This window comes from Cryptotermes secundus, unplaced genomic scaffold (assembly GCF_002891405.2).
Source record: "Cryptotermes secundus unplaced genomic scaffold, Csec_1.0 scaffold816, whole genome shotgun sequence".
In the NCBI taxonomy this organism is placed as follows: Eukaryota; Metazoa; Arthropoda; class Insecta; order Blattodea; family Kalotermitidae; genus Cryptotermes; species Cryptotermes secundus.
The window spans coordinates 1,360,054-1,386,856 of NW_019724601.1; the positions used below are offsets into that span (position 1 = coordinate 1,360,054).

General features: G+C 36.1%; 1 protein-coding gene across 22 annotated transcripts in view; it reads right to left on the reverse strand.

Moving 5' to 3' along the window:
• Window positions 1–26,803, reverse strand: part of LOC111862456 (longitudinals lacking protein) — a 595,591-nt gene that overhangs the window by 314,313 nt on the left and 254,475 nt on the right. The window contains exons 5-6 of one of the 22 annotated variants that reach the window (XM_023847875.2): window positions 24,116–24,231; window positions 22,474–22,857 (exon numbers count right to left, since the gene is read on the reverse strand). The exons of 20 other annotated variants lie outside the window; for them this stretch is intronic. In XM_023847875.2, coding sequence (XP_023703643.1) covers window positions 22,579–22,857; window positions 24,116–24,231 — 395 coding nt within the window. In that variant the 3' untranslated portion in view covers window positions 22,474–22,578. Of the gene's footprint in view, window positions 1–366; window positions 7,347–22,473; window positions 22,858–24,115; window positions 24,232–26,803 lie in introns of those variants that run through there. One more of the 22 variants, XM_023847890.2, reaches the window with a different exon arrangement.

Consider the following 26,803-nt stretch of genomic DNA (forward strand, 5'->3'; position numbering starts at 1 on the left):
CAGATGAAGCTAGTCCCCACCCTACAATCCTACTCTATATGGTCAATTTTAATATCATCCTCTCATTTATGACTAAGCCTTCCAACTGACTGCCCTTTATATTTTCTTACAAAAACTTTGTACACCTATCTCTTCTGTCCCATGAATGACTGATTGATTGATTGATTGATTTCGTCACTGTAGATCATTGTACATGATATAGGACAAGTCAAGTTAATTCTGAATATTAACAATTTAATATATGAGTAAGATTAAAATTACAATAGTTACAATTGTTTACAGTTGATTACAATTTAGAATTAGTTAGATATTCTTATTTGTGGAGAATTTGATGGAATGAAGATGCTACTTGCCCTGCCCATTTCACCATCCTTAATTTGATAATTATAATATTTGGCATGGGGTACAACTAATGAAGCTCCTCATTATCTAAATTCCCCTGTGACTTTCTTCCTCGTCAGTTGAAAGATACACCACAACACCCTGTGCTCAAACAACCTCAGTCTATGCTCTTCCCTTAATGTGATAGATCCATAAAATCTTGCTAATAATAAAAATTGCGAATTGCAGATTAAAAACAGTTAGTTCATATGATGTGTAAATAATTTTCTTGTTTTTTACAGTTAGTAATGTGAAACACAGAGTTCTTGCAACCTGTTTCATTTCTGAATTTTGAGCTGTAAGTGTCAGTTTCTTAAGAATGCCTGTTGCATAAGCTGTTTGTTGTTCGATTAGAAGCATAAAATTATGGTTAGGTAAAAAGAACATCTACCAATCAAAATTTACTAGCAGTGCTTATGACCATTGGCCAAAAGCAGTTCAGCCATTGGCATATAGTACTGTACCAACACATTGCCCATAACAATCGATGCTAGTAATGCCATCTGTTGCCACATGCTCTCCACTTAGTGCTCATATGGAAGTCCAGAAATAGGCATGCCCTGCAGCTTTATGGAGCACTCCATTATCTCAGCACTGAATAGAAACAAACCTAAGCATTTACTATACGCAGATACCCATTTCTTTCAACCTGGTCCTGCTGTTACTTTCATATTTAGGATGACATCCCTGAGAAAGAATACATTAAATGAAGTTGACACGATATCACGGATAATGTCACTACTGCTAGATGCAAGCCTTATGCTTGCTAGCTACATGTGTTTGCAGATGACTTCGATGTTTGGCAGAATGTGGACAGAATGGGCACTGAAACTGAGGTTCTTTGCCACACTCAAGCCTCATGTGACGAGACAGTGAATTCTTGTATTGGTAACACTTGTAACACCGTGGACATCGGAAAGGTATATTGGATTTTGATACCACGCTTCTAGTTGATGTCATTTGCAGCTGCATCTCTGCAAATGATGCAGGAAGTACATCCTGAAGTTTGTTCCATAACTTGATATTTAAACCTGAAACAGTAATATGTAGTTGGCATGTTTCATCCAAAGAACTGTGAAAAAAAGAAGCTATATATGAGGTGTGACACATTACTTCTTAAAATTTTATACACATAATTTTAGTAATGAGGTAACAAACACAAAAAGTAAAGCGTACTAAGTTCTGGGATGTGATGTATGTAGTCTGGTGGAAGTTTACCAATGTTCTGCAGAGCTCTGCTTGCTTCTCACTTATTGCTTACACTTCAACCCTGAAAATGGAGGCAGTATGGTCTTCCTGAACATAAATGGACCTCAACCAGATCACACAGTCACATTCCAGATCACAATACTCTTTGCAGTCATTGCTATGAGAATCTCAAGTCCATCACAAAAAGAAAAGACTTCTGCATTCATTTTGTGGGTAATAACAATTTGTTGCAGCAGGCTGCCATCTTTCAGAGACATTGCAGGATCCACCTACTGTGAAAAGACAGCCAATACATCCTTGAACACACTAAAATAATTCATATTCTCCAAGCACACTATCCTGAAGTAATGCATCAGACCCTAATTATGAAGAAAATCTCATCCAGGCAAACCAATTATCATGACTGGGAATTTCAAGAGCATTCCTGAGTCCCTCCATATGAATACTGGGATGGTTTCCAAAAGGCAGACAACTTATTCCTCTCAGGTCAGTTCACATGACTGATTAGTTGGGTTACAGCTAACCAAACTGTACTGGTTGTTCACTACTGCCAATATGAGAAACAACAATTCAAATTCAAACACAAAAGTAACCCGATATGCTTTTAGGAGTGAAATATCCTTCACACAATTTCAAATAATTACATAGCCATAATGAAACTTTCTGAATTGATGACATATTTTTACTCCACACCAGTTGTAACTGTTACACTGCCAAGATCAGTGTAATGTAGTCTATAAAGTGGTATTTTCTCTATACCAGAAGAAATGGTTACATGAATACCAACACAATCCAGTCTCCAGGGCTTATTTATGAAAACAGGAAGCAATATCAGAGGGTTCTTTGTGTTGAGATAAGATAATGTTTAGTACTGGCATTCCTCCGACACTAAATGCAATGGTCATACCACCATAATTTTGTTTTCTGAATTTGCTAGTGGCATTTCAAACATATCAGATGTAATGGTTATAATGTCATAGTTCAATTAAACTGAATTATCAGCACTGATTCCAAGGAGGGACAGAGACTCCTCTCTTTGCCACCATGTCAAGGCAAGACCTGAGGTCCACCCAGTCTCGTATCCAATGGATACCTGAGAATACTTCCCTCGCGTAAAGTGACCAAGGATGACACTAACCACTAGCCTACATCTAGTGCTGACATTCATGAAAGATGAGCTATACCTCCACAAGCCAAAAATGGTTACACCACTGTAACTGGTCTCCATGTGGTTCACAATATAAAACTGAGATAGTATTATGGTAGACAAAGTTTTAAGAGACACATCCTGCATGTATATATATATATTGTATATACTAAATGTAACCAGTTGACACATGAGAGAAGCAGAAAAGGGGCATTAGTTCAATGGCAAAAATAATTTGCTGATGAAATAAACATCATATTTCAGCACAAATATGCTTACTAGTTAAAACTGTCTTTAAATATGCATAGTCATTTATTAATATCCATATAATTGTAAGAAGAGTACACAATACATTGTAATCTCATGGCACACAGTCACATTTATGATGTTAGTAAAATAAGTGGACTGCCACAATATATAAACTCCACAAATCAGAAAATTACATCTATACAGTACATAAAAAAATCTAATTTCACTGCACCAATATAAATAACTGCATCACAGTCTCAACAAATTATAAGCATGTGGAAGTTTATTACTGTTTTGTTATGAGAGCAGTACACACTTTCAATATCCTTTCATCTCTCTTATGGCAACATGTAATCTTAATGCACTTCTGAAACAGAGAACACTCATAACATAATTTACAACACTCAGGCCATGGTAAGAGATCATATGGGAAGTTGGGATAACAATGTTTGGGGCTTCCCCCCATTCTTACTACTACTGCATTCACTTTCAGCCCTCCTTTGGCCTGATCATCTTGCCCAGTGCACTTATCATTAGTGCAGTTCATCATATGGTTGTCATTCTTAACGTACCTGTGAAGCGAATGACTAGATGACCGGAGGAGAATATATGGAAGTATGCTGAAGGAGAAAATGTAAGAGCTGGAGGGGGTAGTTGGTGGCTAAGTCCATGAGACTTCTTTCTGTGGCCTCACTATTGTAACTATAACTGGTAAAGTGACTGGCCGTAGGGTGGGCAACCAGGGTAAAATTTCCAAAAGAGGCACTAAGACTTTTCTCTTACAGCTAAACCCAAATACATTTGGGGCCCATTAATATATCTATACCACATGCTTTGGTATACCTGTTGGAGCAAGTAGCTGAGAGTTCACCTACATCTCCTGCTAAGGTCCAAAATGAATTACATTTGGCCTCCATGCACCCGATACACCTTATGGTAGTGGTACTTAGAGGAAACTTCAGTTTTACTTTACCAACTTCTTCTTTACCACATTTACCATAAGTAACGAAATCTCAATTTCAGAGTTCTAAAACATTAAGCTTCTTGTATCGTTAAAAGACATTCTGTTTACTAAAATTGAGATTACTATATGTCAACATGTATATATACCTAAACTTAATGCTGGAATACCAATCTCCTGTAAGCTATTTTTATTAATAAAAATTAAAAAGAATTACTGCAGTGTCTAGAGTAAGTATAATTTATATTGTACATGTATCCCATGACTTAACTAACAAACTTGCGTGGATTTCACATTAACACTACTATTTCATGTCAACTGTTCTTAATTTAATTATTTTCTTGAAGTCTAAAAAATAATGGCACTGTTGATTACCATCTTCTGGGATGTGACACTGTGTAGTCTAGTAGACATTCGCTGACAATCTGTAAGATCATACTTCTGCCTATTCAGTTTAACCTTAAAACCTGATAATTGAGGCAGTACATTTCTCCAAAATGTCACAACTGGACTAAACAGCATCACATACCAGATGACAGAACTCTTCAATCACACCGTGAGAACCTCAAGTCCAAAAGTGAAATTGTTTATCTAATACAAGGAAATTTGGTTAGTAAACTGTTAAAGTAAACAGTACTGCAGTTAAATGAGTCATGCATTTTTCATTGAATGTTAATGAGAGTGAAATCAAAAAAGTAACAAAAATATGGGTCATGAAAACAATCTTGGGAATACAACTATTGCTGAAGCTGGGGAATGCAAAGAAGCCATGAGCATGGAGTTGAATATTTTCCCAACAGATGCTACAGAATGGCTATGTAGATAAAGAGGTCTGTACAGTACCACTAATGTGTTAACATAGAAGTGGAAGGAATTAACACATACCAGAACACAGATAAAAGTGCATGCATTTTTATCCATGTCACCAGATGGAGGTGAGGTTCATCATCTGGTCATTTACCCCTGAAGAAAGAGCCTCCAGTATCTACTGGATAGGATTCTGGATGGGCCCCCAGAGGCAATGTGAACTAAATTAATTTGCCAGGAAACTTTTAGTGCAAACCCCAACCTAAAATTTCTCAGAAATATTTTTGAAGTTGTTTCGAAGATTATACACGACCTTCCCATCTGTGCACTTGCTATAAAGAATGCAAACAGTTATTGCTTGTATTTACATATGTACAAAAATCTCTCCTGAAAAATGCCACATCACTGAACATTTTCAGTAGAACACTTATGTCAAATAACCACAGAAGCAGACATATGTTTGTTAGCTTATAGAACAGCCAAAGTTATTAAGTTTACAGCCTTTTTAAGCATAAAAGCATGTATTTTGGTAGATACATAACAGAATCTCTGAGGAACCTGCTGCCTTCATTTTCAGGGCCATGAAAATAGAGGCAGCAGGTTTCTCTGGAGCATGTGTGCCCACCCAGCAAGATTACATGGTGTTACATCCCAGATGACCATAACCTTAGAACTGATTGCCAGGGCAATCTCAAATCTCATATTTTGGAAAGATGGTTCTCAAACTGCCCTCAAAGAATGTGTTACATATAAGTGCTTTACAGTGACTTTCAACATGTCATACATCTCCAGATATAACAATTACCGATGGACACCAAGAATAAAAACTGTATGCACTAAACACCACTAGTACAGACATTATTGATAAAAGCTATATATATGTTTGCATAAAATTAATAATGAAAGCTATTTTTATTATTTTTTTGTTATAGCAATTTGAGGCATACACACTCTTACATTATCTTCTTTCACAAATAAAATAAAAGCTAATGGTCTTATGACATATGTTATTTATTGTGGATCTAACCTACAAAGACTGGTAGAGTGAGTTAAACTTTCTACAAAGTAACATTTTAGTGCGTAACTTTGTCATAATCTACCCAGATAATGAGATGTGGTTACTCACTGAGGGAAAGTAATTACAATGTAATACTAATGACAGCCTATCAATTCATACTAAAGAACTAAACTGGTGGTCTAACTTTCTAGAAACCCACTTGTAAATAACACATTTACAGTAATTTCTTAAGGATAAACCAACAGAATTAATACTGAGTTGACAGTCAGAACCAAAATATAAAATTTCAAAGCTAAGGAATATACTGAAGTAGTAGTAACACTGCAACAGATGAAGTATGTAAACCTCTTCATAAATGTATAACAAACCAAGACCTGAAGAGGACCATCTCTTGTGATGAGAGTGTGTGTAGTTTGAGACAAACTGATATTTGAGGGGAATGCAATGCCTCCATCTTCAGGGTCAAAGCGTATGCCTATCAAGTAAAGCTTCTATGCCAGTTTACTACACGACATTGAAAATAAAGGCAGTGTACTCCTCCAAAACAATGGTAAACTTCATCCAGACTACACAGCATAACTTCCCATAAAACAGGAGCCTACACTTCACATTCACAGCTATGAAACCTCATACCTGATAAAACAAGATATAGACTTGAAAGGAAAACAACAGTATAACAGTGTAATATGATATTAAGTATCCCATAACCTAATTTGTTCTATATTTTATTTGGTTCATTATTACATAACATCTTAAAAATGCTGTGGTGTTAGATTACACAAGATTCTGAGATCAAAAACTGTTGTGTTTCTCCATGGAACAACTTAGAGAGAATAACAAAAATTCTTAATCCTTTATGTATCATATATCAGAAAAGCGTTTTCTTCTACTATTGTTTTATGAGACAGAAGAAGAGGGAATATCACAACCCAGATGTTCCTCCCATCTAGTGCCAAGAGCCTGTACTATTAATAAGGCAGATATGTAAGTACCTCAGCATATAAGGTAATCTGGTAAGAAGACAGTCACAAACATACCTACAAATTATATATGAAATATTGTTCATATGTCAACAATTACAATGTGAGAGTATGAAACATTGAGGTTATATCTGACATATACACTTACATAATAACTGCAAAAATATAACACAACAATACTAATAGTGTTTTCGATCCATTTTACTAACAATCTATACAATAGGAAGCAGCCTATGAGTTCACTTCAAATCTCCCTGTATGGCATTCATACATTTTCTGCATGCTGGGACTTGATATGCCTAAGCAAATGATTCTTATGTTTTGCTTTCTTTGGGCAGTATGGACACTGGAATTGTGGTTCTTTACCACACTCGAGGTTCAAATGCCGCAGCAAGTTTTTCTTGTATGTGTAGAAATTGCCACAACGTTGACATCGGAATGATTCAGCATAACGTCTAGCCCGACTGGCAGTCAAAACAATGGTATTTGAATGTTTGGTTGCATCTCTTGGTAGTGGTATGTCTTCAATATACATTTCTGCTAACAGGGGGTACCTCTGAAGTTCAGTGTCTTCATTACTGCAGTTTCCAGTGGCTGTAATGGAACATACAAAATCAATTACATAAAGAACATAACATATCAACACAGTTTTGTCAACAGATTCATAACAACATTTACCCAAGAAAAATATAGTTTTTTTAAAAGATTCATTGCAACCTGTACCCAAGAAATGACAGCAACAACTATTTTCCAGTATTGGAGATGATGTTCTGAAAATCATGCCCATGTCTGAACACACCACACACTCAAATGCACACTTTTCTTACTAGATTAACTTAATTTCTCAATCCAGACATGACTGACTCCCAAGTTATTCACTGATACTGTTCCAAGTACAGAGGAGATAAAGAGGTAGCATAAATAAAAGGGAAATGACTGTGGATGGTGAGCAGGAATGATTTTGTGGGAGACAGTCATAGCCTGTTTCAAGGCACTATTCCAGCATTTGCCTGGACATCAAGGAAAAACTATAAATGAAAATAATTTTAGGCTTTCACATTGGTTAGTTGTAGATGTTAATTACCTAATTGTGATGGACTTCACAACAAACACGTAAAAAGTTAAAGTTGTCCTTGTGTTTACTTAAGAACAATATGAAGTTGTACTGGGAATGGAGATAGAGCTCCATGCTTTCTTAATCTCAGCACTAAATGGAGGTGAATGGACGGCTTCATGCACTGGCCACTCTACATCAAATGCAAGTGCCCCAAGTACAAACTAGACAGAAGGTTGTGCCAACCCCACAGCCAGTCTGGACACTGTGGCAAAAAGTCCTTTTACCACTGCTGGGAATTGAAACCCAATACCTTAGTCATCCAGCTCATAGCTATTTACTATACCAAATGAGCTATCCCTTCTGTGAACAGAATCATGTTACTCATAGTTATGTTTTACAATAAAGAAATTCCCACTTGTCCTCGTTCCATTCATTGCAGAGGCTGGGTGGGCCTCAGAGCTGGTCTGGATGCAATGGAGAAGAGAAAAAATCTCTTACCACTGACAAATCTTACAATACCCTTGTACATCCCACCTTTTCTCATGCAGATGTTCCATTTACGCACAATAACAATGAACGGTGCCAACCCTATTCCAGCAGCCACAATCAAACACATCAACTCTTCTAAAATGCAGCACAAGTTAACCATTGTAAAATTATGTGGGCACTATTAATTGTCTTGGGTAAATTTAAACTGTACAATGTTTCAGACGCTGGATCTGTTTCCGTCATCAGGTGTGAAAAGAGAAAGGAACATATTCAGATGGACCCATTAGAAAAAGCCAATCTCAGAGACAGACAATGTCCAACATTACAACTTAAAAATAAAAAACAGACCATTGTCACAAGCATTTAGAGGACCAACAGATTAATTGACTGTTATGTGGGATAACACGTACCCAAAAGTGACATTTAAATTCCTCACAATAAAGGTAAAGCTATCCCTGTAACATGCCATGAAGGCCCACAGGGTTGTCAGACGTCGAGGCTCCCATATTTTGTTTAGACAATCGGCTCACAGATGGTGGTAAGATTGTCAGCCTTACACTCTGGCCACTCTTTAGCCCCCAGGAAGATTCCTGGTACTCATTTCTGCTAGAGGTTGAATCAACCCCAGGGCACAGTGCAGCCAAATGGATTATGTAAAAAAAAAAACCAGCTCATCAGGACTTGAACCCATGACCTTCTGGATTGTAGCACATTGCCTCAACCAACTACATTACTGAGTTCCCTCACAATAAAGGTTAAAATACAAAATAAGTCAAAAAATACTAAAGAAGAAAACTTATTTGTTATGGGTCTCAATTTTACTTCTCTAACCTGTAATGGGAGTGGTAATACTGTTGAGGGTACTAAGAACTAAGGGTGCCTTATTATAATTTCCTTGCAGGATGGGCACATATAGGATCATTACAGGTGAGACAATGTCTTCCTCTTTGTTGGTCTGTCCACATGTTTCAACCTGAGAACTGCTTGACAGATAAAAAAAATCCCTGTAATAGGCTGTGAAGGCCATTAAGGTTGTGAGACGTCAAGGCTCCCACATTTTCTCTGGACAGTCGGCTCACAGATGGCAGTGAGGTTATGAGCCTTACATGCCTAACCCCCCAGGAAGATCCTGGTACTCATTTCTGTTAGAGGCTGAGGTGACCCCAGGGCCATAGAGCGGCGGGAAGGATCAGGTAAATTGAAAAAATTCACCTCAACAGGACTTGAACCCACTACCTTCCGACTTGTAGCATAGTTGCCTCAACCAACTATGCTACCACCAGATACAGATAAAAATTTGATATCAATTACATTATACTAGAAATCATTCTAACCTCATACTTTTCAGTTCTTGCAGTCATTAATAATAACATGGTACATGCAGTCAGTTATGGGGTGGCAGGTGGTTAGTGTCACACAAGGGAGACATAAGAAATGCATATAAAATTCTGGTAAGAAACTCTTAAGGCAAGTGATTACTTGGGAAACCTAGGAAGGATATTAAAATTAATCTTAGGAAAGTAGGACACGAAGATGTGCATTGGATTCAATACGTTTGGAATAGAATCCCAGTGGTATGATCTTATGAACATGATAAAGAAATCTTTGGACTCCATAAAAGGTGGGGAATTCAACTAGTTGTACAATTGCTGCTTTCTCAAGACTGGCTCTGCTCCATGGGGATGATTACTTAGTTTTATTTGTAAATTTACATATTAATGTACTGTCAATATTTATTAATAATATATGTATGTTTAACACAAAGAAACAAAATATTCACAATATCAAAAAATTGTACAAGGTGAAATGTCCACAGCATGCTGTCCTCCTTATTTCTTACATGCATATTTTTCACTTATATCAATACGGTATGACAGACCTTTTCTACATGGAAAGTTCTTACCAAGATGAGCATAACAATTCCAATTCAATTCTTTATTATTTATGTGCCGACTCAACAGCTACAAAGCTGTAAAGTAAAGTAAAGTAAAGTCTACTTTACTGGCATAAAAGTGTTCAACAATCTGCCACAAAGTATTAAAAACTTGGGCAATGATACTAAAAAGTTTAAATCAGAGTTAAAGAATTATCTACATGCTCATTCCTTCTACTCTTTAGATGAATACTTCAATGTAAATAGAGAATGATGTAAAATTAAGTTATATTAATTTTTAAGCTAAAATTGCCTGTACTTATGTATGTAACCTTTTGACTTGTTCTGTATCCAAAGGTACTAACCTGCTTAGAATTTACAGAATGTATATAAATTCAATTCAATTCAAAAGCCAATTACAGAAACAGAACAGTGTAAATACAAGTAATTACATTATCAACAAACATAACATAAAGTCACATATAACAGCTAATGGAGTATAATCCAGTAAGTACAAGGAAACATTCTGCATATGACATAACAATATTAGCTTGTTTCACACACCACTAAATATTATAATAATTATTAGTTAATCATACCAAGAAAATCTGTTTATATTAAAGTTGCAATATTTATTTCTAGGCCTGCATATTTGACATTTTGTAGAAAATACATTTAGAGGTTTCTGGAACTTTTCAAAACCAACAGCAGAATGACCACTGAAAAATCAATGGGAAAATCTTAAATTCCCAACTCTAGCTATGGCTTCCATGGATATCCCTTCCATTGATCCACCACACAACAGTTTTACTTAAACATAGTAAGGCCTTTCGGCCACCGCCGCAATGCAACTGCAACTCTGCTACAACTCAAACAAAATGAAATGAAACTAAACTTGAACGCAATCTCAGCTTCGTCCACCAATGCAACTCTTTTCCAATAGTTTAAGGCCCTAGTTGTATAGACGAGGATATTTTTCCACAGCCTGCACAAGTTTAATACAAAAACCTTGCTCTGACATCATGTGTGTTGCTAGGCAGTTGCATTCAAACTGACACGTTCAATTACATAGCAACTCAGCGGCCTCCATAGTCTAGAGGTAACGTTCCAACCACTTGACTCGTAGTACGTGGGTTCAAACCTGGCGGAGGTCGTGGAATTTTTAAGGGCGGAAAAATTCAAGGAACAAGTCCTCCAGGAGGGACTTTAAGCCGTGGGTCCCATGTCGTAGCTTTACAGCACGTAAAAGAACCTCACATCCCTAAGGTCACTGAGCCAAATTCAAGGACATTTCCCACCCAACAGTAGTCTCTAACGCCTCTGATAGATGGGGGAAGCATTATAGATAACGGTAAGCCAGTAGAGGCCGAACTCGCTGGCTTGGTCGGGACTGATGGTAAGCACAAGTATCGGTAGGGTATAGAGACTGGTAGAACATCATAGAGGGAAGCACAACAGATCAAACTGGTCGCGGTGCATGGGGAAACCCACCCTCTCCAATAACTAACTAACTAACTACGTAGCAACTCATTTCCGATCGATTATCTTCGAGTCGGGTTGCAGTTTCATTGATGGGAGAGATTCGTATTATTAACAGGGGTCAGACTATTACACAACTCAAAGACAACTAATCTGTAGTCATTTTTCAGTCGAGTTGCAATTGCATTGCGGCGGTGGACGAAGAACCTAAGTCTTGAGCAGTTAGTACAGCTCAGTTGGTCAGTGAATAGCATATGAGGGGGACAAATGAGGAATCAGGATAACATGCTTGTGTAAGTTGAGAGCATTCTCGTTCCACTCAGTTCAAATCTGAAGACAGAGACAACATGTCCCTCCAAATCTCAGTGATCCACTTACAGAGCTACACAGTGTCAGAACACAGAACACCATAATCTAAGTCCCTGGGTTACAAGAGAATGCTGATGCAGACGGAACAGGGAAAGTAGACCACAGACTTCACTTGAAAATACCCACAAGTTGGAGACATTACAAATTGTGATATGTTGTAGGGTGTTTGCAGTATATATGTGAGAGGAGGTTGCTCTTGTGTCTTGTACGAAGTGGACAAATAGGGCAATGAAACTGAGGCTCTTTCCCACACTCAAACTTGAGATGTCTCATCAGATTCCCATTATTTGAGTAGCCTTTCCCACACTGCGAACACTTTACAGCCTTTTGACTTGGACGACCACGAGATATTTGCATCTGAAGATTTGTTGCCACTGTGTTAACTGGGAGCTGTGCTTCAGCACCGCTAGCTGTGTTATTTTCTCCCAAGATCTTCTGGCACTGTGAGGTAGCCATCACACTTCTGGTATCTGATAAGAGGATCTGTTCCAAGTCTAATTCATTTTCTTGAATAACCCGAGTATCTGTCACAGCTGAAAAATAAAATATTCTAAAGTTAGTGAGCATTTTATTTGCCAGACAAGCAAATGTTGACAAACTATATAGGCAGAGCCATATTACAGGTTAACACAACAATACAATGTGATAAGTGAAATAAATAATTATAGATATCCTCATCTCTTGCACTTACAATCATGTAATGTTACAATTAAATGGAGATGGTTGGAATTAAATATACTACTTAAATTTAATCACGTTTATTCAGGAAAACAAAAATATCATCATAACAGAATCACGCTTCTTTTCATAAGTATGCCACTTTTAAAATTCTATGATAAGACACAATTTCAAAGTAGCCATCAAACACACAATAATCCAATTTCAAACATATGTGAATAGTATTTCAAGATTAATAACAAAATTGACTAGAATATTTTAAGGTTCAAATTCACACAGCAAACACAAAAACATGAGCAGTAGAAACCTGAATTATGAAAGGCTTTGTGTTTGTTTCACTACATACAGGAAAGACCAATAAAATTAAGATTACATTTTTCTTGGATGTGATATCATGTACTCTGGTACATGGTACCAACATTTTGGAGGATCTGCTGCTTTCCTCTTCAGGAGAGAAGAAATGATCTGAGAGGGGAAATAAGGTAATGAATGCTTTTTAAATAAATAGATATCTTAGAAAAAAATTTAAAAATGTTTACAAATAAATCTTTACAAAAAAGTCATCAGATACCAAGAACCATCAACTAAATGTGTGTCATATTTCATAACTATAGAGTTTCTGGTTGCTTGGAAAAATTCATATGGACCTTATAAAATTAAAGCAAAACATTAAGGTTTGTAATGGCTAAAATGAATGATATTAAAATTAACTGAATTAAACATTTGTCAATTAAAATTAAAGACAAAAAACCAAAGGAATAATATGACTGAGCAGAAATCAGAAGTTATGCAACAACCCTTGGGAACACAATTATCACATAGGATGAGATACTCAGAAACTATAATAAGTTTAAAATATGATGAAAGAATACAGGCAAATTTTTAAAACTTCAGCTCCAATTAGATAGATTCTGTAGGAATGCAGAGTTAATTTTACTATGCATAAAAAATTTATGACCAAATCTTTAAAATAAATAGCGTAGTTAAGTAACTGCTTGAATCGCCTTTAGTCACTAAATGTTGACCTAGCTCAGGTCTTGAGTTTGCAAAAAGACAATACCCAAATCAGACTGCCTGACATGCAGTATTCAATACATCGTTCTACTGTTGGTATACCTGTCAAAACATGATGAAATATTCGTTTTCTTAGAGTGTAGAGTTACGTCTGTATTTTTTCAAGAACAAAATGGTTACAAAATAAAAGATAAAGTTGGGCAGAAATAGTGCACTTTAACTTGAATCTTGAGCATCAATATATGAAATATGCTAAATACTTTTAATACACATAGACATGTTCTGCTCTGTTTGTTTGTGACCAGTTTCATGTCCATTGTATTTTGGACTTGTGAAATCTGAACTATATACATACATATATGTACACTAATGCCAAATATTAAACAAATTCTAACAAACAATTACTTGAATCATCATCATATATTAAGAGATCTATATGGGTCATACAATTGTAATAAAATTCTTTAACTTTAATTTTATAAAGTAAATGGTCACTGTCTCTATACTATGCCATGATAGCATATGTGATACACACAGGTAATGTTCCATGAGTTATTAACTTTTAGATAGAGGCAAGTCTGATCTGTTTGCTCTTCTCTGGAAAGAGACACCCAGATAGAAGTGAGGGGTCTGTCAAGGACATGTCAAGAATTCAGGTCCCCATCAGGAAGTGACCTTAGATTATTCGCCCCACAGCTAGTTACTTTGCTGATTGGGTTACACCAGTATTTCACAGATCTACAAACACTGAAAGGCAAAGTTGCCTTTGTACATAAGCACTGCACCATGGAGAAAACACTTTACCTCAACACTACATGGATGTGAGTGGTCAGTTTCATTCCAGCTTACATTCTGAAAATAAACTGCAATATCCACTGACAAAGCAGCTCAGTGATTCCAGATCTAATCTCAATATGGTGGCAGAGAGAATGATTTCCTCCCCTAATGGGAATGAATCCCTGTCATCCAGCCCACAGTTAGTCACTTAGTTGAAACAGCTATCATAATATATTGTATACAAATTTAAATGGTTAAAAAATTCAAAGGAGATATTAAAAACTCAAGAACTGTACACATGTCATGTCATGTCATGTCATTTATTTACAGTTCCAAAAAAATCCATAGAGGCATCTGCCTCAGATACAGAACATAGCACCCAATTCTGGGATCACTTTTCTTGCAACAGTCTGTATGGAATTTGAGACTGTTCAACAAATATGCATAAGATAATCCAATACAAAATCTGGTCAAAACCAGTCCAGTGGATGAGGTTATGAGATGACACTGCATAAAACTATTTTTGGTATGAGTATCTCCAAACTGTTTGGACTTATGGAAAAAAAAAACATATTGGACAGGAAACCTGTGTTTTATTCATCTCTTCAACTCATGTTCAAAATGTTTCATGCTCTGACAAATATTAATAAGTTATGTGCAGAAATATATATTGGTCTTGATGAGAAGTGTTAGTTCTACCATCTGGGATATAACGCCATGTAGTCCACTGAAAGGCAACTGACATTTCTGAGGAATATTTCACTTTTGTCTTCAGGGTCAAAGAATAAGACAAGCAAGAAGGAGGCTGAATGGAGGCTAAATGTTCCTCTGAAATTTTAGATGACATTCAGTGGACTATATGGCATTATCCCAGAAGAAAGAAAGCTTCATAACCACTGCTGTGAGATCTTCAAATCTTAGAAGAAAGAACATGGCAACAAAGAGTTATATTCCAGAAGAAAGAACTCTTTGAAATGAAACAAGTCTTGGAGAAGTTCCCATAATTGTATCTGAGCTCTTCATGATAGTTCAGGAGTTAATGTGTGTTTGCAATAGATATGAGTTAAGAGACTGCTCTTGCGCTTCGTTCGAAGAGGACAGTGTGGACACTGAAATTGCGGCTCCTTCCCACACTCAAATTTGAGATGTCGTGTGAGACTCCCTTTGCTCATGTACACCTTTCCACACTGAGTACATCGAAATAAATTTCCTCCTTCTGTTGCAAGACGTCTACTGTCAGAATTTGGTGGCAGAACTAATTGTAAACCACGTGTTGCAATATTTTCAATAGAAATTTCTCTTTGAACATCAATGTCACACAACATGTTGCCAATATTTGAAAATGCTTGCTGAAGTGTGCTAGGTACTGTCTGTCTATTCTCATCCATATTCAGTAATCCTTCAGGAAACATCCAATGTGCCATGTCTGCAAATAAAACAGTTAACCAAATTAGCTACATTTAATAGCAAAGATGATCATACACAGTAAACAAAAACAAAATGCATATATTTAAAAATGTCAATTATAAATCACTCCGTCCAATGTGACCTGTAAGTTTTTTACTACATAAAAACTTAACATCCTTACATGTTTCGGTCTCTGTGGACCATCTTCAGAGGGCAAACATCACTACAAATAGGAAACCACCATCACATAATTTGTTTACACGTAAAGTACGTACACTTATATGCTACAATACATAGTACACAGAATAGAACATTTCACAAACACAGCAGTTTCCTGGGTATGTAAAGTTTTTAAAAAATTGTATAAAATTCCTTGATGCTAATTAAAAGTTTTTTAGATTGTCAATAATTAAAATTCGTAAACCATGCAGGCTCGTGTTCGTCCTCCCATCGTCTCTCTTATATGGGGCAGATATTGTGCCACCTGGCTATCTTGATGTGGAGGTTCTTTATATCGTCCAGGGTTTGCTCATGGCTGCTGTGCTGTGAACAGTGAAAACAGCACAGCAGTCACGAGCAAACCCTAAGCCATGCCCCCCTACTTCTTTGCATCTTACTCCTCAGAACTTCTCTCTGGGGTTATGTTAGAAATCATGTGTACATCCTACCCTTACAAACAGAACTTCACGACTTGGAACATAAAAAGCACCACATTACTTAAAAAACAAACTTCATAAGGAATATAGGCAAGTTCCTATATCATTTGTTGTCAGAAAATTGAGTGTACCTATGCACACTCAATTCACAAATTTTCACTACAAAGAAGGATAATTATTTGTACCTATTTTTCACTTAATGAACTTCATTCCTGGTAAAATGAACAACTTACACTTGTATGTTCAGTGACTTTTACCTGGAAATTTAATTTCCGATTTATGAATTTTCACCTTATAAACAGTTTTGAAAAAATGAATTCCTTCATAAATCGAGATATACGTGTACCAATTACATTCATTCTGAGTATCCATGAAAGTGGAAAGATTTAAGTTGATGCTTCCATTTGTATAACCACCATAAGAAAATACAATTATCAGAAACCATATGCATTAGAACCCCTCATTTAACATTCCTCAATTTAGGGTTTTCCCCCATTTACCATTCACTTTCACTGAATCCAAGTCAATAGTCCCAGTGCAAAAATTCTTCAATTTGAAATTTTCTTTGGTTTTGTGTTCCAATTCACTGGTTCTCAAAGAAACATTAAATAGGAGTTTCACACACTTCATTTGAAACAACTATGTATGTAAGACTGACTTCAGCATTAAGAAACTGCAGTCCTATTACCAGTGAACAACTACTATTTCAACATCAAATATAAAATAAAAAACAAACAAAAATGACATCAAATTCTTAAATAAAAAATAAAAATATTGGTGCCCCAATATTAAAAGGTTTAATCAATTTCCAGAACATCCAATTCAGATACACAGATAGATAGATGGATATCTTTTCAGCATATATGCATGAATTGCATAAAATCTATGCTCAGTTGTAAAATAAATTAATAAATGTCCATGAATATTTTGATAATATGCAGTTTCATCATTTTATTTCAGCTATAATACTGTCACGTGCTGGGACACTGTAAATTGTGTAAGTGTAAGAGCAAGTGTTCAATAAATTTGTTAAGATCCAAACCGGCGTGAAGTTATTTGTGGCATTACAAACACCCAACACGTGACAATATATATAATATATTACTACATACAGTAGCCATAACAGAATATAAAGATACAATGCAGAATAGTTACCTGAACACATGACCAGATATGTTTACAACGCACTTGTTTAGTAATATCCAGTCTCCTTACTGGCATATGTGGTATATCCAATTCACTGTGTATATTTATTAATATTTACCAACAGTTCTTTTCTCTTTATAAGGATATATTTTAAATCAATTATGTAGGAACAAACCACTGACATAAGCAGTGACATGAATATAGCTGTATTTGTAATGTTTCTTTTAATTAATCCCACTCAAACAAAAGCAGGGCAAGCAAGGTATGAGTATGTTCCAACTCAAGACAAAGTTCTAAACTAGGTATGTTTCCAGCCAAGACATTTTCTTAAACTAAGTATGTTCCCAGCTAGGACCAAGTTTAAGCTAAGTATGTTCCCAGCCAAATGCAAATTTCCGTTTAATTTTACATCTAAATGCAGTTTCAGAGATTCTTGAGGTTTGGAATGCATATACAGGTATAATCTGAATATTACTGACTTCTGGGATGTGACTGTCATGCAGCCTGATGGAGTGTCACCAATGTTTCTGAGGAACCTGCTGCATCCATCTTCAGGGTTTAATTCCTCAGAAATATTGGTAGTGCTCTAGAAGATTTCATGGTATCACATCCTAGAAGACAGTATTCTTCAAGGTCACTGCCATGAGAATTTTAGGTCTCACATATTTAATTTATTTCTATCTACAGATTGATCTATTTAAAAACCTACTTAAATAGAAAACAACACATTTCATATCTCACTGAAAATAAAACATAAATGCATATTTGTAGAACATGCTAGAATTGTTTTCCATTATTTGAAATACACACACCAATCCTCTTGACCATTTGAAGGACAGATATAAGAGTTTCTGCCATGATGCTGCTCATGGCATCTTCAATATTCACTTTCAGTTACTGTACACTTCTTGTACAGTTTGGATGCACATGTTCCTTTTAAGAGAATTCACACCAAGTTTTCTGGGGATGTAAAGTCCAGGGACCTGAGTGGCCACAATCCTTTCAAAATGATCCAGTATCCCGAAAATTCCTTCAGCATATCCATTGTGTGCCCAGGCCATATGACACCATCCTACTAAATAAAAAGGTTTATTTTCTGAAGTTCCAGTGAGATGTAAAACTAAAAATTAAGGGCTCATTGCCACACTGATATAAAATGCAATGTCTTCTATCATGGTAGAGTTACAAATCTATCACCCTAGAGAGAGAGAACAATAAATTATCAACACTGAAAGGGCTGAAAAATGACTTTGAGATCCCATAAATGCATCTGAGCTACTCAAGGTAGGTCAGAAGTTAAGTTCCAGAATGCTTGCCATAGATGTGGGTCAACAGACTGCTTTTGTACTTAGTCCGTAAAGGACAGTGTGGGCATTGAAACTGCGGCTCCTTTCCACACTCAAATTTGAGATGTCTCGTGAGATTTCCTTTGCTCATGTACACCTTCCCACATTGGGTGCACTGAAATACATTTCCTCCATCGCTTACAGGACGTGCGTTGTCAGTCTGCTGCACTCCATGCCCCTCTGTATCCACAACATGAATTTCTCTTTGTAGATCAATATTACAAGATGTGTTGCTAATGTCAGCAAACACTTGCTGAAGTACAATAGGCATGCTCCCTCTGCTGTCAGAAGTGTAATGACCATCCACACTTAATACCCTTTGAGGGTTAATCCACTGTGTTATATCTGGAAATAAAATAGTTGGTTATCATTAGCTGGAAATAATGAGAAGAATTATATGCATAAAACTCAACTCTGACAGTTTCAGCTCCTAATCTGATATTTTCTTCAACAAAAACAGATACTTCTTTTCAGCAGAGGTGTACTGTATGTACACACAAGCCATTAAGGACCAGTAAAGAAGCTGCTGCTAGTGTATTCAGTTAATTAGGATGATGCAAAAGCTGAAGGTATGAAAATTAGTGTCTTCTGGGATTTTATATTGTGTAGTTTAGTGTTTATTGATGTTTCACATAAATAACGGTAAACATCTATCAGACAACAAGGTGTCACAACCCAGAAGACAGTAATCTTCAGAGCCACCAAAATGAGAACCTAAAATCTCTTTTAAAAACATCATGACTTATGTGATGGCTGTGTTCCAATGAAATTCACAGTGGGCGAAAATCACACAAATCAAGCATAAGGAAATATTGTACTGAAGGTTTCCTTATCTTCTCAAAGAGTAACAGCAGTAGACGCATGGGAAAGAAACATGGCTAGGCCAAATACTGCCTTCTCCCTTTGAATTCCTTCTCCACCACTCATATAATACTATATTCTCCATTCTCCCCACCTGTTTTGACTGGCCAGCAAGAGATTTGCATTAAAGCAAGTGCTATTAATTGAAATCAATTCAAATTAATTGACTGCACTAAGTCAAAATCATATTTTTTTAACTCATATATAATGAGTAGTAGCTGTATGTTGAAGGTATGTCTGCATAATATTGAATGATTTATGATAGGATGATTATGAGTGATGAAATGGAGGGAGATATCTGTCCTTACCATTTGCACAGGCTGAAGAAAACCACAACAATCTAATTCAAATCAGCTGATCTCCTAGCTGGGATCTGAACTGGGGACATTCTGAATGTGAACATTGAGGAGGAAGCTGAGAAATTTTCTCATGAGCTTACTCTCTCTCGGTCATGGGAAGCCCCTGAAGCTATGCACCACCTACTCCAGAGACATACTTATTGATGGTTACCCTTTTTCCCTAACATTTCAGAATCACACAGTTCCAATGTGAAGACTAAGACAATAATGAAGTACCATGATATTATCATATCTCATGAGCTTCACTGTGCAAAATCTAATTCAGATTGTATGTTTAATCAATTCATTGAATCTTGGTTTAATTAATGACATACTAGCAGTCACTTATGCTAATTTGTGTCAAATTCTATGATGATCTGTGACTGATGAACTGGAAAGAATATGGAAAGGCATGGCAAATACACAGCTTGAAATTCTATCCTGACATTTGCCTGGAACTAAACAAAATTACAATGATCTTCAGTCAGGATTTGAATCCAGGACTCCTTGAACACAAAACTGGAGTGCCAATTACTCAACCATGATACCTGGTAAACTCTTCTTTTCTGATTACAAAATACCCTGTACACAGCCTCACAACATATAACATTAAATCCCACATTTAAGGTTTCTTTGGGGAGCAGGAAAATTTTAACTGGAAGAAATGCAACACTGACATTACTATGTAGAACATGAAGTTCTTACAGCTGTGGTTTTTTATAATCCAGTCTTCTGAGATATCGCGCAGTGTAGTCTGTTGAAAGTAACCAATATTTCAGAGGAATATGTTGCCTCCATCTTCAGGAACGAAGGATAAGCAAAGCAAGAAACCATCATGACACAGGTAGCAACCAAGAGTCAATACATTTTGAACATCAGACTGCATCCATAAGGTACCTGCTATGTAAGCCAAACGATTGTCACGAAAGAAACATTTTTTGTCATATTTTACATTTTATTTTTAATACAACACATAATATCATATGATGTACATTTACATGGTGCCTTCTGTAGCTCTTGACAACTTAAATGCAACTTACCGTGACATACGTAAAGCTAATACATTCTACTATCTATACAAAATGCAAATTATACATTGAGAAATTTCAGTTTTTAGACAGATCTGTGATGTAGAATCTAAATTACTTAAAGGAACTAAATACAACAGCATAATAAGAGAGCAGCAGTTTTCATCTACAGTCTTATACACCTGATGATGTCAAAACTTGTAGTGTTAAATTAATAATGAGACAAAGACAAAGAGCCTTCAAAGTGTGAATTTTAATATATGGTTGCAGTTGCACAGAGACAGTGAAGAGAGAATCCTAAAATTAAATACAGTGAAGCCTTTAATATTGTATTTAAGCATCCTGTTGCGTTAATATACTATTCATTCACACATTATACTTCTGTCCACAATGCAACCTGTTTACTATCTCCGTCTCTTTCCACTGCATGTTTTGGTTGTATACAACCATCACTCTATTTGCCTCTATTTGCTAAAAGTGTTTCACTGTATAGTACTACATATGTGGTGAGGAAGAGAGTGAGATAATAAACAGGTTGCATTGTGGATACATACATATATTTCACATTTCACAAGTCCAAAATGCAATGGACACGAAACTGGTCACAAAACAAACAAAGCAGAAAGACAATACAAAGCTAAACAAACATTGTAACTAACTATTTACTGTATGGAAGTATAGTGTGTGCGAATGAAGACAATGAAGGTTTGTTGGATGGTTTATAAACTAAAACAGATTTAAGAAATACACTGTTATGACTGATTTCCCAGTCATATTTGTGAATGCAGGATCAATAACATGAAGATGAAACCTGGATTAAGATAAGAGAGACTTCAAATTGCAAAACCTGCCCCTTATACTCATGGCACAGAAACCTAACTCATCCTTCCTTGGTAAGAAATGGTCCTCTTAAATAAAGATTGCAGTTATTACCAATGGGCATTTTATCACCTTCCATCTTTTATTAAATTTCTTCATATAAGTGAAGGCACCTTTCCTTTGTCACACAGAGTTGGTGCTTAAAAACACATAAGCAGATTTCATGAATTTATTTAAAACATTTAAGATTTGAGGTTTTCACAGCGGTGACTGTGAAGAAAGACATATCCTGGGATGTGGCACAGTGTAGAAATTGTGTTAACTGATGTTTCGAAGGAACCGTGAAGATGGAGGTGATACGTTTCTCCGAAACATCAGTTAACACAATTTCTACACAACGCCACATCCCAGAAGACGGCTTTCCCCTTATTTAAAACAGTACAGCTGCATTCTACATTTGCACATTTCAGATTACAGATATCGCTATATTTAACGCTGCTGTGTTTCCTGCATTCTTGCAACTTCATGCTTCAAAATAATATGCTGCTTCAAATTGCTCTTCAATTTTGACTTTTTAGGGCAGTATGGACACTGGAACTGAGGTTCCTTGCCGCACTCAAGGTTCCTATGCCGTGCCAAGCTACTTCGATGTATGTAATGTTTCCCACATGTTGTACACTTGAAATGATTCTTGCTCACGTGTCGGGTATCAGCTGCACCATTTTCTGGTGGGGTTCCAATTCCACATCCTCTCTTACAGGACATCTTCTGTGAGAACAGGAAATAAATGAGGACTACCCATTAACACTTCTAACAAGCATCTAAAATACTATTCACACTAGTGCTGTAAAAATCCTATATTAATTATACAGCATAATAATAACTTGGTTTCTTAAAATAAGGCAGTTTTGGCTAATCAGGTACATTGATCACAAAAATGATATTCAAAAATTTGAAGAAGCATGGTTCTCTGTTATTATTTCTCCTTCTTTCTTCAATGCAAGAATATCATAGTATTTCTTGCAAAATATGAAATAAAGTTGTTATGTAAATGAGAATAAACGTCTATTCATCAATAAAGAATTATTTTCTCACATTATGGTTGATAAAAATTATAAGAATGCTCAGAAAAATTATACAAGCAAAGAAAAATTGCCTCTATGGCTCAAAATTCAATACATAAAAACTGTTGTCTGATGCACAAATTTTACATCAGCTCACTTCTACATTACCATAATTTTGCTGACTAGCGTAATTAGCGGTTTCATGGTCTGACTCCTCTCTGAGCATCTTGCCCTACAATGTCATGGTTATGCAGCGCATTAATAACAAATTTATACAAAGGCATTGCACATACTTTTTCATATACAATTCACCCTTACTGAATTACAGATTGCTTAAAATGTGTCCAATTCGTGAAGCCGAATTCAATTAAAATAATGTCACGTTTGGGGCCCTAAAGCATGTACCATGATTTTCCTGATGATATCACACATGCAGTTTTATTTATGAAGAAGATCTCCATAAATGTTGAAATTTAATCCAAATCATCAGACCAATTTTCAAGAAAATCACCATTTCGTTTTCTGGGGACCATTTAAAAGGCTCGTATTTTATGAGCTAGAATGTTCATATTCATGTAGTAGATGGATGAACTCCCAAATACCGAATATGAATAAGATTCCTTCAACTCTTCAGGCACTGACTAGGCACACATCCATATATATATACACATAAACACAGAGATACAGCATTTCGAAAACATTTCTTTAAGATTCGGGGGGGGGGGGTTGAAAATGTGTAAATCATTAAAAATCTCAAGACTGATACCTTTCTTCATTCAGGATACTTTCTCATACTACATACACAAGAAAGTAAAAATCAGTATATTTTATCCTCCATGCTGTCTCTTCCAACTGCCATTTTGGTCTCACAGATGGTCATGAGTATCCTCTTGTTGTCCTAAATATATAATTCAATTTTTGTGGCTTTTATACAAAAATGCATATCGAACCAAAATTCTTACCACTTCAAACTGTCTTGCTGATCTGGCCCATTGTCCATCATGAGAATACATTTCTGTAGCTGGCCTGGCTGATTGTAAAGAAACGTAGTCACATTTAGGCAAAACTCCAGGAACGTCTGGAACCGGAAAAATAAGTAATTAGAATTACAGGGAACAAACCATCAAGCATCTCAATACTGCCAAACAATCCACCCCTTCTAGTGCCATAAACCCACAAAACACTTATGGCAATATGGAGGACAAGAGGCAATGCTTATTATTCCACTGATTATATAAGGTTTGATGTTCTCGTGGTTGTCTATGATCAACATGTCACAATATTAAGATTATGGTCTTCTGGGATGTGATGACATGTAACTTGGTGCATGGGCACCATTGTTTCAGAGGAACCTGCTGCCATCATCTTCAGGGTAGAAGTAGTAAGCTAAGAAAGGAAAAGTGATGTTTAAAACAGGAAAGGGAAGTTCTGGATTGGGCTAAGGGCAAAACTCATTGGAGCCAATGGCTGTTTTATGGGTGAGGTGAAAAAGAAGCCCAAGTGGAAGGAAAATGAAAGAAGAAAATGGGGGAAATGGAGGAAAAAGCATAAGGAGATGAGGGGAAAAAAGGAAGAAGCATAGAAAAAAAGTAGGGAAAAGAGAGAGGACCCAATGACAGTCAACAGACCTCAAAAGGGCTTTTTCCAAATGGGGAAAAGGAGGAAGAAGGCGAGGGAAGAAAGGAGAAGGAAGCAAAAGGAGAAAAAACATGGGGTAAAAAGGAGCCATCAGTTCTGGAAAGAATTAATTGGCTGGTTTTCTTTGAAAACAATATGGATCACATAGAAAATGATATGCCCATCAATCCACCTCTACACAAAGTGTGCTTTCTTTTCAACACGATACCAGAGCATATTAATGTCTATCTCCCCTCTTGGCACAGGTTTGAAAATTCTGTCATGGCACGAATTAGGCTCTTGCATTTACAACCATTCACCAACAATTCTTCATTATTGCATCTTAGCATCTGACTGACTAACTGTTTCACCATTTGTTGCACGTTACCCTACCCCTGCCAATGCTACCACCTACAGAAAACGTACTATGCAGATTAACGCCAATGTTACAAGCTAGGGAACCTCACTTATTGAATATTTCTTCAAGGAATGAGGGAAAGGTACATAATTACATATAAAAAATACAACAAAAATGCTGATATAACTGATTAATGTTTTATTACCTTGGTGGGTTAAGGCTGACAACCTTTACTACCACACAATCAAGAGGTCACATGTTACAAAACAAAGTATTAGTACAAATAATTGATATTACATCGTGTACTGACAATTGAAATGAACAAAGATTTATTCCAATCTCCAAAGAAACACATAACTTTAAACACAAATTCTACTTAGCTTTTTCTTAATTGACCTTCATGTACTAACAAAATATGTTGCTTCAAATTTCCTTTTAATTTCATTTTCTTGGGGCAATATGGGCACAAGAATTGTGGTTCCTTCCCACACTCAAATCTCACGTGTTGCCGTAAACTTCTTTTATGTACATAACCTCTTCCACATCTTGGGCACTTATATATTCCTTTGCCTGGTTTATGAGCACTAACAGACTGCTTGGTCACATCTTCATTGAATACACACTGACTCATCTGTAAATGAAAAAATATACATGACATATGTAAATCTCTCACAAACAAAAGTTTTGTTAAACTCATGGATATGAAATCAAGATTTGGGTTCAATTCTGGGTGATTTGATGTGAGATTTGTGGTGGATGAAGTGACACTAGAGTCCATCACTGATCCATACTATCTGTCACTGCCCCCCGAAGCATAAGATAGCTTTGACCATACAGCATACTATCACATCCTAGGTTTGTTACCTGCATGGATATATGGAAAATAAAGGAAATGGATGAATGAATCTTCAGTCTTTAACCGGCCAATTTCTGGCTCAGAAATAAAGCCTACACCTTAAAGAGCAAGGAAATTTATCAAATCTGATGCAAATTGAAACTGCAGTCTTCTGGATTATGATACTTTAAACTTTCACTGCCATGAACCCCTCAAATCTTTTATATTAAAAAAAAAAAAGATTCAAACGTTATATACAAGTGAAAACTTTACAAATAACCAGTTTAAAGAAAAATTTTAAAACTAACTTTAAATGAACCTAACCCCAAATTGGATAGTGATATTTCCTCCATGCTAGGTGTAATGGTTAAATACTTCCACTGACTATTTTTTGGGGTCACATAATATCGTTTACAGATACAACTTTAGGAAAGATATACTATTTGTTAAGTCACACATGTGAATTTGAGACAAGAACCATCTGATTTATTCAGTGACATATACTTGGATCACAGAATATTACAACTACAAAATAAATCCCACCTCTTCCAGTTGGTATAACAGATCTTGTGTAGTTGTTATTTTATCCTGGGGTCTCACTTCCAAGAAACTGCTTGATGAATGTAATGGGTCTTCACAACCAGACCAAAATTCATGAATCTCTGAAACAACCATTATAATAAATATCTGTAATGACACTACTAGTAGATGATAAACTAAAATGGAATACTAGAATCAAGTCCTTGTCATGAAACTTGTGAAAAATAGAACAACCCCAAGGGTCTAGTTGCTAACAAACAAGTTCAGTATTCAAGGGGTTCAATATTCTACACAACTGTG